Source organism: Nicotiana tabacum, chromosome 6 (assembly GCF_000715075.1).
Source record: "Nicotiana tabacum cultivar K326 chromosome 6, ASM71507v2, whole genome shotgun sequence".
In the NCBI taxonomy this organism is placed as follows: Eukaryota; Viridiplantae; Streptophyta; class Magnoliopsida; order Solanales; family Solanaceae; genus Nicotiana; species Nicotiana tabacum.
This window is the reverse complement of record NC_134085.1, coordinates 60,438,452-60,455,460: the sequence shown is the minus strand read 5'-3', so window position 1 is coordinate 60,455,460 and position 17,009 is coordinate 60,438,452. Positions and strand designations below refer to the sequence as shown.

The 17,009-nt window shown below is 37.5% G+C and overlaps 1 protein-coding gene across 1 annotated transcript; it reads right to left on the bottom strand.

The window, feature by feature from the left end:
- Positions 1–12,930: 12,930 nt before the first annotated feature.
- On the bottom strand, positions 12,931–13,467 carry LOC142181842 (uncharacterized). The gene has a single exon (XM_075255442.1). It carries the CDS (start codon positions 13,465–13,467, stop codon positions 12,931–12,933), a length of 537 nt encoding a protein of 178 aa, XP_075111543.1.
- Positions 13,468–17,009: the final 3,542 nt, after the last annotated feature.

Genomic DNA, 17,009 nt, shown 5'->3' with positions numbered 1-17,009 from the left:
ACCAGGCAAAAGAGCCTGAGGGTACTTGAAAAAGGTTCACATAAAACTTAGCTCCATTTCAAGTGTCTCAATCTTGAGAACATTCAGATCACTTCTACTCTTAATACTTCTCAGCAGGGGCGGAGCTAGAGTGTAGCTACTGGGTTCGGCCGAACCCAGTAGCTTTGGTTCGAATCCTGTATTTGTCTTAAAAAATTCATTGAATATGTATAAATTATTAATTTAGAACCCAATAGATTAAAAAGATTAAAATTACGAACCCATAAGCTTGAAATTCTGGCTCCGCCTCTGCTTCTCAGGTAATCTAACATATTCTCAATGTCGTTATGTGCCATCTTCGGCAGATAAATTTAAGAAGTAGCAAATTCCTACAAATTCATCAGACTCTTGTCATATTAATCTTCACTAAGAAAGGAAATTTTATTCATGCCTTTTAATACTAATATCATAAGCTATAATGCTTGTGAAAGATTATACACGTTCTGCACATTTTTTATTATGAAACATTTCACAAACTTCCCTTAGGTTTTGCCATATTGCGCATATCTCTTTTGCGATATTGAATATATTATACGAACTTCCCTTCTTTCATTTTTTTAGAAGGTAAGTAACTAGAAAAAAAAAAGACAACCCGATGCACAAAGTATCTCGGGTGCACGCAGCGTCCAATAAAGGGCTGCACTCAAAGGCAAAGAGAGATTCAGGATTTAAATTCTATGGATTCAACTTTTCGGTTTTTAGCATTGAACTCATTATAATCGTTAAGTTATGGGTTCATCTCTACTATTTACTACAACTCTAATAAATTTTTACGCACAAATTTATACTCCGCATCGAAAGTTATGAGTTCAATTGAACCTGTACCTATAACGGTATGTGTACCCTTGCCTAAGGGGATGTGATGGAGGCAGCCTATCCCGATGCAAACATCACTGGCTGATTCCATGGTTCAAACCTGTGGTCACAAGGAAACAACTTGACCGTTGCTCCAAGGCTCCGAGAAGGTAAGTAACTAGTAAGGAGATGATTTATATCCACATAAATATCTAAGTTTTATTTTAAACTATAAGTTTCAAAAGTTTTTTTTAAAACTTATGCTCAGTCAAATACTGTTACATAAATTGGGATGGAAGAAGTAATAACTACCTAGACAAATGGTGTGTTTGGTACAAAGGAAAACTTTTTCTAGGAAATATTTTTCAATTTTCCCATGTTTGGTTGGCTTAAATGTTTTGGAAAACATTTTCCTTATGAACTCATTTTTCTCAAATTGGAGGAAAATGTTTTCTTTATAAAGAGAAGGGAAAACATTTTCCAAAACTCTTTCTCAACCTTCCCCACCCTCACCAACCCACCCCACCCCCTCTCCAAAAAGGCATTTTTTTTAAATTTCAGTTTTTTCCGTTACAACCCACCCTACTACCCCCTCCACCCCACCCCAACCCCCCCCCCCGCCCCGCCCCTGCCCCTTGCCCCCCTTTTCCCCCTCGAAAAAAAATATTTTTTAAATATATTTTTCAGTTTTAATATTTTTATTTATCGGTTTAAAAGTTCAAAATTTTACAAGTTCCAAAATTATGAGTTCGGATGTTTATGTGTTTGAAAATTTACGAGTTTAGAAATTATAAAGTTTACGGGTTCGAAATTTTGCGTATTTGAAAGTTTAGCGGTATGAAAGTTTATGAAATTTGTGGGTTCGGAAGGTTATTGGTTTGAAAGTTTATGACTTCATGTTTATTATATCTAAATTATTTATGAATACTCTTGAGAAGTCATTTTCTTTAATTTGCGTACCAAACATTGAAAAATGAATAAGATTACTATTTGTTTTCCAAAAAAAATATTTTTTTTAAAAATATTTTCCATGGAAAACATTTTCCCTTATACCAAACACACCCAAAAGCTAAATGGATTCATGTAGCTGTTCTAGCAATATAAGAACTGGACTTGTAGATTGCAAATGAAACCATAAGAACGTTTTAAGTTTTTTTAGAAAAAGGTTATTGAAATACCTGAAAAAAGTAGCAGTTGCTATAGGAGAAAATTACCTAATGAAGACATCTATAAGTTACACACACTCTCTCAAGATATATATTAGGTTCAGTGGATGAATAATTGTCTTGAAAATTTCCTAAAAACCTCATAAATGAATTTTAAAAAAGAAAGTTTGGTCCAACACGTTTATATATGAGCTCTGAATCATAGCATAATCTTTTTGGGGATATCCGGTACTTGTTTTGGAACTCAATTAATTTGAATTTGGAAAGTAAAATGGGAAAATGACACTATATAATCTCTCACAAAATAATAACTGTAAAACATATATTTTTGTATATATATATATTTTTGTATATATATATATATATATATATATATATATATATATATATATATATATATATATATATTGTATGTTATATAAAAAATATACAAATTTATATATTTTCTTACAGCTATCAAAAGTAAATAATTTCGGCGGGGGCTAAAAGTGATCTTTGCCCAAGCAAAATGCGAGCTTGAGCCCATGATGGATGGAGGGTACATATCACTTCTTACCTCCTAATTTATATGGCGCTGTTTGTTTGAAATTTGTGGTCTAAATATAATTATATTATTAGATTATTTTTAAATATAAAAATTGTTATTTTTAGCATATACTAAAAAATTATGCAACATAAATAAGAATGTCATTTTGCTTTTTAAGACGGGCACATGGGATCCATGTAAGGACATGTCAAGCAATAATGGACTCCATCCATGTGATATGTAGAACTTTGTTTTGCTCTTTCACATCGAAGGATATGACTTTTAAAAGCAAGCGCAATCAAAAATCAAATTGAAATACTTTTGAAGGGGAGAGAATAAAGTTATTGCGCTAAACTAGCTTCAAAAATATTTTTAATATATAATGTAATATTGTCTATTTTGAATCAAGCTTGTACGTTTTTTTTAAGAAAGTCGCACACCTTTAGGAATATTCAACAATTTATAAGTAAAATATTTTGATATTTAATTGTGTGTCACCCACGTCAACAGAGTATTTATGGCCAGCAAAGCGCATATGCTAGCTTCTTCTAGTTTAGACGGACAAAGGTACTAAAGTCACGTCCCAAGTCATCACTCCATAATTTCCATACTTGTCCCACCAAATTATTAGCTATGATAACAATTATTGGACTAAAATAGTTTTAAGATACTCTTAACATAATGTGATATTATTTATTTTGGATCTTTTTTTTGAGCAAATAGGAAATAGATATATTAATAACTAAGGAACATCTAGTACATAGTCGACATGACTTGCATCTCAGAGAATGCATGTGTTTCCTAAGCTTGCTAGCCTATTACAAGCTTCATTACATAGAAGTTTTTCGTGACAAGTAGATTCAAATTTGTCACTTTTAACAAAATATGTTACATCAAAAGGTGGTGAAGGACCAAATAGGTAAGTCAATGGGAAAGCCTTTTTGGCAGATATTTGTTTTGGAGATGGTAGTTAACAAATTAGGAGAGGGAGAGAAGGTTAAACCGTTTAGGTTCCAATTGGTACCATCAAAGATATCTCTAATTTTGGTGGAGAAATCTTTGGCTGAAGGAGGGCCTGTAACTAGGTTCCTTAGGTTACCAATATTTGGTATCCAATTGGCCTCAAATAGATTAAGATTGGAATGGATGTGAGGGGACCATGTGATACCTTTGGAGCAGATGTCCCATCCTCTTCAAATGCTTTTCCAAAAGAAGGAGGATTTATTCGCAGATGAGCTATTGCAATAGTACGAGATGATAAGCTTTGCCCCAGGAATTAGAGCATTTGTAAGGAGTCTCCAGCTTAAGCTAGCCAGAGTACAAAGGTTTTTATTGAGAGCATTATGGATCCCCAATCCACCATATTTTTTGGGTTGGCATATAGTGAAGTTTCCTTTTTTCTACCGTACTACCCCAAATGAAGTCCCTTTGGACTTTATCAATCTCTTTAAGGGTTTTTCTAGGAAGTAGAGTGTATTGTATGTAATGGTTTGGGATGGAATTAAGGCATGATGACGCAAGGGTTGTTCTTCCTGCCAAACTAAAGAATCTCATTTTCTAGGATGCAAGTTCGATTCTCATCTTGTCTATGAGGAATTGGTAATCCTTAGGTTTTGGGCTGTGGTGGAGGATAGGGATACCAAGGTATGTGCCAAAGCTGTTACTCTTCTTAATACCTAAAGAAATGGTAATATTAGTGATGATTGAGTGGTTACAATTTTTTGAAAATAGAATCTTCGATTTAGTAATGTTGACGCTTTGACCAGATAGAGAGCAAAATTGGTCAAGCCCATTTTTTATGGCCTGACAAGATTTAGCATTAGCTCTAGCCATCAGAGAAAGGTCGTCAGCAAATAATAAGTGGGAGATTTTTGGACATTTATAACCTAGGGAAATGGGATCCCAATTTTTGATGTCCACTTAGTATTCTATATATCTGGTAAACATTTCTAGGCAGAGGATAAAGATGTAGGGGGAGATGGGGTTGCCTTGTCTAATATCTCTACTTGGTTGAAAATAGTTTGTAACAGCTCCATTGACTAAGATTGCTATTTTACTGGTAGAGATGCAATTTAGAAGTAGTTTAGAGAATTTTGGAGGGAAATTTAAGAAATCTAGGGTGTGACAAATGAAAGACCATTCAAGACGATCAAAAGCCTTTTCCAAGTCAATTTTCAGAATCATATGGCCTTGCTTACCTTTCAGTTTATTGAACTTAGAAATCATTTCCTGGATGATGATAGCATTGTCAGAGGCTCTTCTGCTTCATAAAGCTAGCCTGATATGGACAGATAAGTTGATCAAGGAAAGGTTTGATACGATTGGCTAGAATCTTGGTAATTATTTTATAGATAGTGTTGGATAAGCCAATAGGTCTGAAGTTTTTGATATTATTAGCATTATGGAATTTAGGAATGAGGCATAGAAAAGTTTTGTTAATTTTCGGAGGAATTTTTTGGTTGTTAAAGATGTTATGGCATAGCTTCTTGACAGAATCCCCTATATGGAACCAATATTTTTGGAAGAAGAAGGGGTGCAGACCATCTGGTCCGGGAGACTTGAATGGTTTGAAAGAGAAGACTGCACTTTTAATCTCATTATCCAGGAGGGGGTATCTAGATAATCTAGGTTAATATTTTTACATCTGGATTGAGTATTTAGGGGTTAGTCCAGGAAGAGTGAGTATGAGAGGAGGCAAATGCATAGGTAAAGTAGTTTTGTACATAGGACAGAATAAGACTGATCATTTATCCAGTTACCAACATTATCTTTGAAGAAAGTAATTTTGTTTCTTCTTTTTCTATTGGTGGCAGATATGTGGAAGAATTTAGTATTGGTGTCACCATCATTAAGCCACATTATCCTGGATCTAAGTTTCCAGTAGTCTTCTTCTATCTTTAGAATATCATTGAACTCATGTTGAAGATCTAATTCTAATTTTTTTAGGAATGAGCTAGTAGCGTAGCTGTTAGAAGATTGAATGCCTTGGAGTCTAGCTAAGAGTTTTCTCTTCATTCCCATGATATTTACAAAAGTGTTGTCCTTCCAAGGTTTAATATTATCTATAAAGTTAGAGCTAGCCTTAAAGTAGTTACTATTATTCCAGGAGTTTATAACAACAGATTGAAACTTCGGATGTTTACACCAAAAGGTTTCTAACCTAAAAGGGACCTTATGAGGAGTTCTATTTCTAGGAATTAATTCAACTAGGATAAGATTGTGATCAGAGTGGGTTCTAGGTAGATGGATAATAGAGCTTTTAGAAAAAAGTTCAATCTATTCTTCATTTCCAAAAACCTTATCATGTCTTTCTAAAATAAGACTCTTATTGTTATGTCTATTATTGGTCTAGGTGTATTTGCTTCCCTTGAATCCTAGATCAACTAGGTTACAATTATTAATTTTAGACCAAATATATTTAGCTCTACTATCTTTGATTGGTTTGCCTCCAAATTTCTCACTAGCGGTTAAAATGTCATTAAAATCACCACCTACTAGCCAAGGTCCTTTATAAGTATTACTAATATTTTCAAGGTTATCCCACATGATATTTCTATAATGAATATTGGTACTAGCATAAATCAAAGTAAAGAGCCAAGGTTTACGTAAAGGATGTACCTCTATGGTTGCATGGATCTCCTGACCTCTTCTAACAGCATTTTGGACGTTGATTATATCATAACCCTCCATATCATAACCATACCAACTGACTTCCCCTCCGATGGAACTTCTATCATCTCAGTGAAACCAAATTCATTGAGCATGGCAGCATGGTTGTTCATCCTTGTTTCCAACAAAGTAACCAAGCTCGGCCTATGAGTATCTAGCATCTCCCTAAAGTTCCTCCTAAAGTTGTCATTGTTTCCTCCCCGTATATTCCATATTATGAAATTATTGGATTGATTCATGGCTAAATTAGAGTCAGTGTTGTTCATCTCCCCATTCTCCCTTATCCCCCCACTTGGACATGATTCCTCCTCATTGATGGAACTAGGATCATTGCTTTGTTTTCCACAGTTGGGTCGTGTGGAGGGAGAATATCTATCGAGCACTTGTATAGGGCTAATGGGCAGCTGAAAACATACCTCTTCTCGTGCCTCTCCGTGAAGAGAAAGATTTTTATTCCGTCTAGGTTTGAGATTTCTAGGGTTGGCCCTAAGTGAAGATTTAGGGGGACATCGTCCTCCTCCATCTCTGCCTCCATTGACCCTAGTATGGGGTCTTCTTGTTGTTGCGGTGGGGGTACTGGTGGTGGAAGGGGGGGGGGTACCATCCCTTGGTTCCCTAGATTGACATCCCAAGGGAGAAAGATGGGGTTTAGGTAGGTGTACATCTCCTTTGGAAAGAATTGGAGGTCCAGTGGTGCATTTAGAGGGTGCATGGGGTTGAATTGAGGAGGTATTCCATTGTTTTCTCATTGTTTGGGCCTTTTAGGGTTCAATGATGGAGATATGGGATGAATGACATTGTTGAGCCATACTTGGTTGAGATAATTGTTCATTGCCAATCTCATTCCCTCTGTGATAAGTTGAGATAGATATTTAGTATTGTGCAAGAACACAATGGCTTCTTGGCCGTTGATCGACACTGTGAACGAGAGTGCATGACCTATGATCCCTAACTCCATCCAACTCGTGGGTTGATAATCTTGTGCTTGGGGAGTATGAGCGTAAATAATTTGGGGCTATTCGTGGGGATGGAGGGGGGGAATGTTTTCCATTTGCAGAGGGTGTCGTTGTCTCAGGATTTGGATTAGTCGAGTTTTTCTCCTTAGGTTTGAAGGAACGCTTGGCATTTTGGTTAAAACAAGTTGAATTTATTGCACTGGAAGTTGGCGTGGGATTTTGGGTAGGAGGAGAGGTTAGCCGATTGGGTGGGGAGGTGATGATTGCTTCGTTTTTGTCTATGGCTATTGATTGTCTTAGGTCATGTTTTATAGAACACTTAAAGGTTTTGTTTGGATTACCAATGGGAGTGTCCATTTGGTTACTTTCTTCTATGGTCTTTGCCATTTGGCTAATATGCATGGAGGGGGAGATCTTGTCATATCTTAAGGATGGATTTTGGGTAGATTCTTTAGATAATGAAATATTTTGGAGAGATTTCGGTTTAAGGAGGGGGTTTGGGGCAGTAGGGGTAGGATTAGTGGTAGGGGTAGATTCGTCCATACTAGAGTCATTTTGTATGGCATTGGTTTTCACTAAGGAGTTGGCAATATAAAGTGCCATGGTGCAGTCTTGCATGCAAGTATCTTGTGTGTCAACATCCAATTTTTTTTAAGCAATCCACTAGGCATAGCCTAGGGTTAGTTTTTATTAATATATAAAAGGAGAAACAATGTGTCATGAAAGTGCACGAAATAAATTTTGTAAACTACATAAGACCTATTATCAAAGTTGAGTAATGTACTCAAAGTTGATATCACACAAAGTCTAATAAAATTTGTATAACTAAAAGCCAGCCCATACAATTCATGCATTAGTATACGCCTTTCTCCTTCGCATTTGCTTCTATCCAGTTGCAATTTAGGTCCTGCTGTTTGCATACATAACTCTTTTCTATGTGGCTTATCGATCGCAATGTCCAGTCCATTCCTTTGTTGGTGCTGCTGCATTATTCATGCGTCCAATCTATTGTTCCAGCTTAAGATAGTTGAAATTCATTAGCCACGCTTTATCTGCAGAGAACATGTAATGTCGACCTAGTGGTGCCTCCTAGGAAACTGCACGCGTGCGCTGACTCTTCTGTCGCTATTGCTTAACAAATGTAGTGCATGCTCAAATGTCAAAGCATTCATGTCCAATATGCATTACATTTCCAGCGTGCATTTCCATGTGAAACCAGGCGTGCCTCCCTGTTGGAATTTAAAATGTACTCCCAAAATAGCACGCCCCAGCTACTTTGGTTGTAACAGTTGCCACCATCCATGCGTGCATCAAGATTCTTTGAACAGGCAACTGCACTCGTGCGCTGATTCTTCCGTCCCTGCAGTCCTTTTGATTCCTTGCATTCTCGATTGCGCTGCCTAGACCAGTTATATAATCCATAGAGAAAGGCTTGTAGAATCCAAAATCAAGTGGCCTCCACTTACAGCTGAAGCATACGAATTGTATCCCAAAGTACCACCACAGATTTCCATGTGTATTACACTTTCCCATGTGATACTTTTGTTCGACACCATGTTTTGTCTTCCACGTTTTCCACATTAAACCATGTGCGCACATGAAAGGGTTTCTCGAAATCACTACATCCCACAATGCTTAGTTCGATTTATTAAAATTAGCCGGATGTTTGCAGCGTCCATAATGTGAGCTTACAACTTTTGTCGTAAAGCTAATTTGTATTTTGTTTCCAAAACGCATGCTTAATTCTTTTTCCATTCCCTTGACCAGATCCTGCCGAGTGCCATTCATGTTCCAGCAATAAACAATTAAAGAATTGCATTTCCTACAAATTCCCTAGCGTGCTGGTGCAAAATCTAAACGATTTGGTATCTGTTACTGTCCAGAACTTCACGTGCCCATCTTGTTTTCCCATGCTATTTCAATACTTCCCTTTGATGTGGATGACAACCATGAAATGAACATTGTAAAAGTGCCAAAGCCCACCTTTAATGTCCTCCAAGTGGATTGAATGCAATGCATTAATACCACCACTTGAGATTCAACTATAAGATTAGGCTTTAGCTTCGATGAATTACCTGCAAAGAAGTGAACAAAGTTAGCGGAAAAATTGCTATCCAAACTCTCCTCAAGAATGATTCGAGTCCGATAACAAAAGAATCATCTTTTCCTCCTAATTCATTGCAACCTTCACTCTTATGTAAGGACATTGCATCTTATCTTCGTTAATAATCCTCCTTCCTTTTGAGTCCATATCCCAGAAACCATGGCATTTAGTATTTACTTCATCTAGAACATAATTGGCAAGGTGGTCTGCTAATGTATTCCCTTCTCTGAATATGTGTGTGACCTTAATGATACTTTGTTCCTTCAATCTTAAAATCTCCTCTACATGTTCAGTAATATACCAAGAAGGCTTCTATGATTCCTCTATAATGTTCTTTAATAGCATAGAATCTGTCTGCAACCATATCCGGAAATAATTAAGATTTTTGCACATCTTCAATGCCTCCACAATAGCTACCGCTTCTGATTCATTGTTGGTTCCTTCAGAAATATCCCTTCCTTCTGCATATATCAAATCACCTACCTCATCCCTTATGCAGAAACCAATTGAACTCCTCCCTGGGTTCCCTCTACATGCTCCATCCGTATTCACTTTGATCCATCCTCTTGAAGGAAATTCCTATAAAACTTTATCATATTTCAGTCGAGGTGTGTAGTGCTCCATCATTGTCAGTAAGTCCAGCCACTTCTGAGCCACACGTAGTCCAGGCTTTTTCAGTTGGACAAGTGCTTACACAGTAGATGACACCTGGTAAATAACTCTGCTCACTGACACTGCTTCTCCATATTTCAAACTGTTTCTTCTCTTCCAAAGATCCCATACAGTGCATGTAGGTAAAGCTTGTAATACTGGCTTCAATCTAGGTACAACTGGTGCTGTCCAACACTTTGTAATTGCTTGATGTAGTGACAACCCATCTAATGCAATTCCTGCTCTCCTCAGGAAGTAAGTCCAAACACTTCTAGCTACATTGGATGTGAAGAACAGATGTAGTAATGACTCCTCCTTAGGATCAGCACAGCACCAACATTTAGATAGCATTGAGTATCCTATTTTACGCAAGAAATCATCAAGTGGCAGTTTGGCTTTCCACACCTTCCACAGGAAGACGGATATCTTGAAAGGTAAACCTTTTACCCATATCATCTTGTAAGCTAATCTTGGGTTGGCTCTTCTTCGTACGTAATCCCATGCAGACTTTACTGTAAAATGTCCCCTTGTTTCAAGCATCCAGAAAGGAGTATCTAACTGTGAACTTTTAGTTGGTGGTCTAATATTCTGCACAATGTGGTGTGCCAAATCTTCAGGTAGGCTCTCAAACATTTTATCCACATTCCACATACCATTTTCAACCATATCATTGACATTATGAATATCCTCATCGATACCAAACTCTGCAGGTACTTGAAAATATAAGGCTCCTATCTCAGTCCAATTGTCGAACCAGAATAGAGCTGATCCCATTCTCAGTTTCCAGTAGATTTGATGCTCAATCAAGTCCCTACATTCTAGCATTTTTCTCCACGCGTGGGATCCACCCTTCCAAGGTACAATTACTGCATTTAGTTTCTTGCAGTACTTTTGACTAATAAATGCACTCCACAAACTGGGCTTTGTCCTGAAATTCCACCACAATTTGCAGAATAGTGCCTTGGATACATCATGCAGGGACCTGAAACCTATGCCTCCCTCCTCATAAAGCATACAAAGTTTAGTCCAAGACGCCCAATGTCTAGTGCTGCCTCCCACATTGCTGCTCCAGAAAAACTTGGCAAAAATGCTATGTAATTTGTTGATCACATAACTTGGTAGATTAATTGCTGACAACATATGAATTGGGATACTCTGCAGGATATTTGCGATCAAAACCGCTCTACCTCCTACAGATAGGAGTTTGAATTTCCATGACTACAGTTTGTCCATAACCTTGGTGATTAATCCCTGGTAATAGTCTCCCCTTCTTCTTGCATAAAAAATAGGACATCCGAGATAGGTCATAGGGAAACCTTGTCTTCTTATGCCTGTAATCCTTTCCACCTTGTTAATCACCTCATTATCCGTTAAATGATGCAGGTATATGGCTGATTTGGCTTTGTTCACCAGTTGACCAGATGATGATTCATAAGCTTGCAAAACCTCCATGACAAGTCTCAATGAAGTTTCATCAGATGAGCAGAAAATGATCATATTATCAGAGTATGATAGATGATTTATTTTTGGGCTCCATCTAGGCATTCCAAATCCACAGAAATACAGGTTAGTGTGTAGTGAATTCAATCCCCGAGAAAGTGCTTCTGCTGCTAGAATGAATAGAGTTGGTGACAAAGGGTCACCCTGTTTAACTCCCCTCGATGATTTGAATAATCCATTAGGCTGACCATTTATAAGAATAGAGTACCAATTGTTCCCAATCAAATCAAAGATCAAGCCAATAAAAGCTTCAGGAAATCCCATTTTCCTTAGTATTTTGGTCAGGAATAGCCATAAAAGCCTATCGTAAGCTTTTGTCATATCAAGCTTAATCACAACGTTTGGACCTGCTTTTGTTCTCAACCTGATATCCTTAATGATTTCTTGAGTTAGCAGCACGTTCTCAACTATGCTTCTGCCCTTCACAAAACCTGCCTGTTCCTCTGAGATTATGTTTGGTAATAATTCAACCAACCGCTCATGAATAACCCTAGAGAAAATCTTGTTAGCAAAGTTGCTAAGACTTATTGGTCTCATGTCCGCAAAGGTCGTAACTTCTTTTTTCTTTGGTAATAAAACCAGGTTTGTGTGTGTCACACTCTTTGGCAACTGCTGACCGCAAAAGAAAGCCTTGACCATGCGGACTACATCTTCTTCAATAATTTCCCAGCATGTTTGGTAAAAGGCTCCAGTGAATCCATCCGGTCCACCAGCTGAGTCCCCATTCAACCCTATAATTGCTCTCTTCACTTCTTCATTGGAAGGCAAAGCCATCAGTCTTTCATGTTGATCACTATCTACCATTGAAGGTACATGATTTAGAATATCAAAATCATTTGGAACTGCACTCTCTGTAAATTGATCCTTGTAGAACTTTACTGCTTCTTCTGCTATTAAGTGATCTTCTTCAATCCAGTTACCAAGGCTATTCTAGATCCTTGATAATTTCAGTCTCTTCCTTCTCCCATTAACTTGAGCATGGAAAAATTTAGTGTTTCTATCGCCATCTTTGAACCATAATATGCCTGCTTTTTGTCTCCAGAATTCTTCTTCTAATGCAAGATATTTAATCATTTCAGCTTGGACCTGTTGTAATCTTTGTCTATTCATCTGTGTAGGATTGACTTCAAATTATCTTTCATGAACCAAGACCACCTCCTTAAGGCTTGCAATCTTCTAGAATATATCCCTATATGTAGCTCTGCTCCAGGTAGATAGTGCTTGTTTAAGCTTCTTTAACTTGTAGTTAAAAATGCAGAAAGGGTTAGCACTAAAATCAGCATTCCAATTCTCCTTTACTACATCTTTGAAGGTTTCATGCTTTGTCCAGAAGTTAAGAAATCTGAATGACTTCTTAATTGGAGGAGTTTCTATATCACATTTTAGCAGCATTGGGTAATGATCAAACCCAATTTTGGATAGGGGAGTTATCTCCAATCCAGGAAAGGTCTGTTGTAATTCATTGTTGCCAAAACATCTGTCCAATCTTTTAAAAATGCAGTCCTCCTCTGATCTTCCATTCCACTATGTAAATATGCTTCCTTTAAAACCCAAGTCTGTCAAGTTGCAGGTATTGATGTAGTGTCTGAAGTCATCTACTTCAATGAGGGAAACTGGCAATCCCCCATATTTCTCTTCCTCATCCCATATCACATTAAAGTCTCCTCCAACTAGCCAAGGTACTGTCATATCTGATGCCATTGCATACAACGTATCCCATAGTTCTATTCTTTCAGTGCGATCACATTTGGCATAGACTAGTGTAAGGATGAGCTCAACATGTGTTTCAGAGTGCATTAATCTCAAAGTCAGCTGTTGAGTCATGTTATATAAAATAGTAACCTCAGAAATTTCATCAATAAAAGCCCAAATCTTGTTTGACACATTAACCACAGCTTGTGCCAAACCAATTCTTGCTCTATACCTCTCCATTTTGTGAGACTGTTGCATAGGCTCAAGGATTCCTATGAACTCAAAATGATGTTTTCTGTGCATTGTAATCAGCCTTTCAAATGCTTGCATTGTGTTTACTGACCTGACATTCCATATAATGGCATCCATTAAATGTTTTGGGATTTGGACAGTGTTCTCCTTGTTTGTACTCCACTAACTGGGATAGTAGAAGTGTCTTTTGACTGTTTCTTTTTTCCCTTTGCTGCAGATTTTACTAGTTCAATAAGCCTGGGCGACAGATCTCCCTGCTTGGCAACATTAAGGAAATTTTGTGCATTGGATTCCTCATCCATGTCTCCACCTTTAAGTTCTGCGTGGTTAACTTGATCATGTGCTTCTACTTCTTCTTTTGATGTAACAATATCCTCTGCCTGGTTGATAAGTTCAGCATCTTTTGCAGCATGCTCATTGGTCAACAACATTGTATTGTTCAGTGGAACGTTACTTCCTACTACATCCTGCACGTTGCTCAATGGAACAGTACTTCTTGCATAAACCTGCACTGTAATAGCTCAGTTTTTGTCTGCATTCTTGTCTTGTTTCTTGTCTGCATTTTCAGCTTCTTTTAAGACATTACTAACAACATTATGTGAAGTCCCTCCTGAATCTATAATATTAATGTTCCCCTCTTTTGTCTTTTCTGTTGCTGCATTTGTGCATTCGCTGATGCTTTGAATATTGATTGCATTGGCATTACAAATAAAACTTTGATCCTCATCTTCCACTTCATTTCCTCCAAATTCTTCATCACTATGCATTGTATCTGGAATCTGACCATCTGCTAGGTCTTCCTCTGTTTGGTTGAGCCATAATCTCTCTCCTGCCCATTTTTCTTTTTCATTGGTCATGAATTTCTCAAAATCTGTATCTTCAACAAATTCATTTTCTTTGTTGTTTGCTAATTGTTGTTCAACTTTGGTGTCCTGTGAAGGAATGTCTTGACATGAAGTTTTGACTTGAACTACATTATTTTTGAATGCTTTTTGGACCCAATGGGCAGTTGACTCATTGTGAAAATGCTGCTCATTCCCCAAATCTTTTTGTACACAATGAGCTGTTGCTTCCCTATTTGCTGCATAATTTTTTATTGCTGTAGGATTGAAAGTAGGTGCTGCAGGGTTCAGTTTCTTGGGTTGTGTCTTGGATGATTGTCTCCTAGATGATCTAGGAGAAGTTACCTTTTGTACTATTTGTCTAGTTGAAAAATCAAATTCCTGCTCCTCTGACTCATTCTCTACACCTGCTATGGAATTATTTTACTGAATGTTGTTACTTGTGGTTTTTTGAACTGGAGTTTCCTCCACAGCTACCAATTGGTAACCTTCATTTATCTCACCATTTTCAATTTCTAGCACTGCAAATTGGTTGGTTGTTTGTATTTGTTTTGTCACAGTTGTATTGTTAACAAGAACTATTTCTTTCCCTTATGCAGTAGTACCTTCAGATTGTTTGCCTTTGTTTAGTCCCCTATTGTCTCGAACTTCCTTCCATCGAGGGCCTGCATTACCAACTACCTTACCACTAGTAAGGATCATCAAAGGAGCATCATGTTTTGCCGGTTTCTTAGTGCCTTGTTTCACATTTTCGGCATTTTCCTGCTGCTGGACATTTTTGCTTTCCCTTAAATCAGGATTAATTCTCAAACATTCAAGCATGCCATGGCCTTGTAACTTGCACTCTTTACAGTACTTTGGCAAATAATCATAGTTAATGGTTACCCATTCAGTTCTAACATCCCCATTTACTTCATTGACAATGTCCATCCGAACTTTCTTGGGGAGGTCAGCTAGCAGATCCACCAACACTTTAACACGAGCACAACTAGGTCTAGTTTTCTTGACAGTAGCCAAATCCAAGTGAGGGGGTTTACCTACAGTAGAAGCTAGAGAGAACAAGCATTCTCTGACAAAATATGTAGGCTGCAAATTAGGGAATGAAATCCAAGCCATTACCTTAGGTGTCTCCTCTCCAACTTTAAATTTTGCATCATAGATCAAAGTTCTTAGTTGATATTCATCCCCATGCTTATCCTTAACATAGTACACACCTTTTGACGAGAAATCTACGTAATCTTGCCATAATGAAAATCGAATCAAAATGTGCCTGTCACGAAGATATCCAATGTTGCAATAAGCTTTGATACCACACTACATAGGAACAATTCGACGTATTTCATTGATGTCTGGCCATCCATATGAAATTTGCACACAACTGCCTGTTGCAGTCCTTCAATATAGTTCATACGTTCAACTTCTGATTATGTAAAGCATACCGTTGGTTGTCCTTGAAAGAATTGGGCTTGTCTAGGGGGGATTGGATCAACTACCGCTGCTCGATCTTGCATTGTCGAAGTACTGGTCGTGGGTTTTACAACGTTTGCATAATCCATAGATTTTGGAACATTTATTGTTGTCGTGCAAGGCTAGGTGATGTTAAGGGAGGCTGGGGAGGTGTCCCAGTGTTTGCGGGTAGCTGGCCACTGGCCATAGTGGCCATGGCAGCACTTCGTGAAGGGTCTTCTAACTGTAAAGTGTTTTTTCAAAAAGCTTGAGACAACATAGATCAACCTAGATTTTCGCGTCAACACTCTCTTGCACCAATGAAAACTCTTTTCCACGTTAATACTTATGACAAGAAAAGCACAGTTTTTGCTAATTCGATGCTATAGTAACTCTTCAAAGCAAAATAAGATCTGTTTTTAATCTGTTGTTGCTTTTAACTTCAAAACTGAGAATCACGCTTAAAAACAAACCATCCAAGTTGTTCTTCAACCATCCAAGCTTCACATTACATAAGCAGTAGCTATCACTGCCAGCACTGTTGAAATTGGCTAATGGGAGCTCGTTGCTACAGTAACTCTTAATAGTAAAATTAAGATCTGTTTTGACTGGTGATAGATTTTAGGAAAAAATCAAAAGGAGATTGTTCACAATGAGAAGTGTGTTCTTTTGGTACCAATATTGTGATATTACCTTGCCGGATTCCGGAATTATGGCCGATGAATGTCAACATCCAATTCATTATTTAATTGATTAAAACTATTTTTACTAATAAAATTGACATTATCCATAGTGGTTTGTGTCAAAACCATGTGTCTCTCTTCTAAAAGGTGGTTTTTCATGTAAGAGGTAGTTTGATCAATAGTCGATTCTGGATGGGTAATGACAGGAAGAATTTGATTATTAGAAGGATTATTTTTTGTTTTATATTGGAGTGTTTGAGTAAACAAGAACTTACCTGTTTTTGCATTGAATAAATTAACCGGAATACCTGGACCTTGGTTGCCTTTTGCATGGATGATGGGCATTTGGTTTGGAGTATTTTTGCCTTGATTCTTCTTCTTATTGAAGGAGACTGTTTTCCATTCAGAGTCACAAGCATCTTGTGTAGCTAATTGTTGATGTTCTTGTCCTGTATGGTGAGGATCCAAGCTTTGCATTTTGATATAGGTGCATTGTCATAGTGTGTGACCAAAACATCCACAATTTTTGCAAAGAAAATCCTCCCCTTGATAGAGTATATCCTGTTTGTGGTCTCCAACAAATAGGAAGGATTGAACTGGAATTTTTAAAGGGATTTCGACACAAATCCTTGCATAACGACCTCTTAGGGTTGTTGAGGTGCATGTGTCAATTTTCAGTAGACGTCCT

Bases quoted from the DNA above. Each gene is read 5' to 3' on its own strand.
- LOC142181842 (XM_075255442.1), bottom strand. From the start codon at position 13,467: ATGGATGCCATTATATGGAATGTCAGGTCAGTAAACACAATGCAAGCA.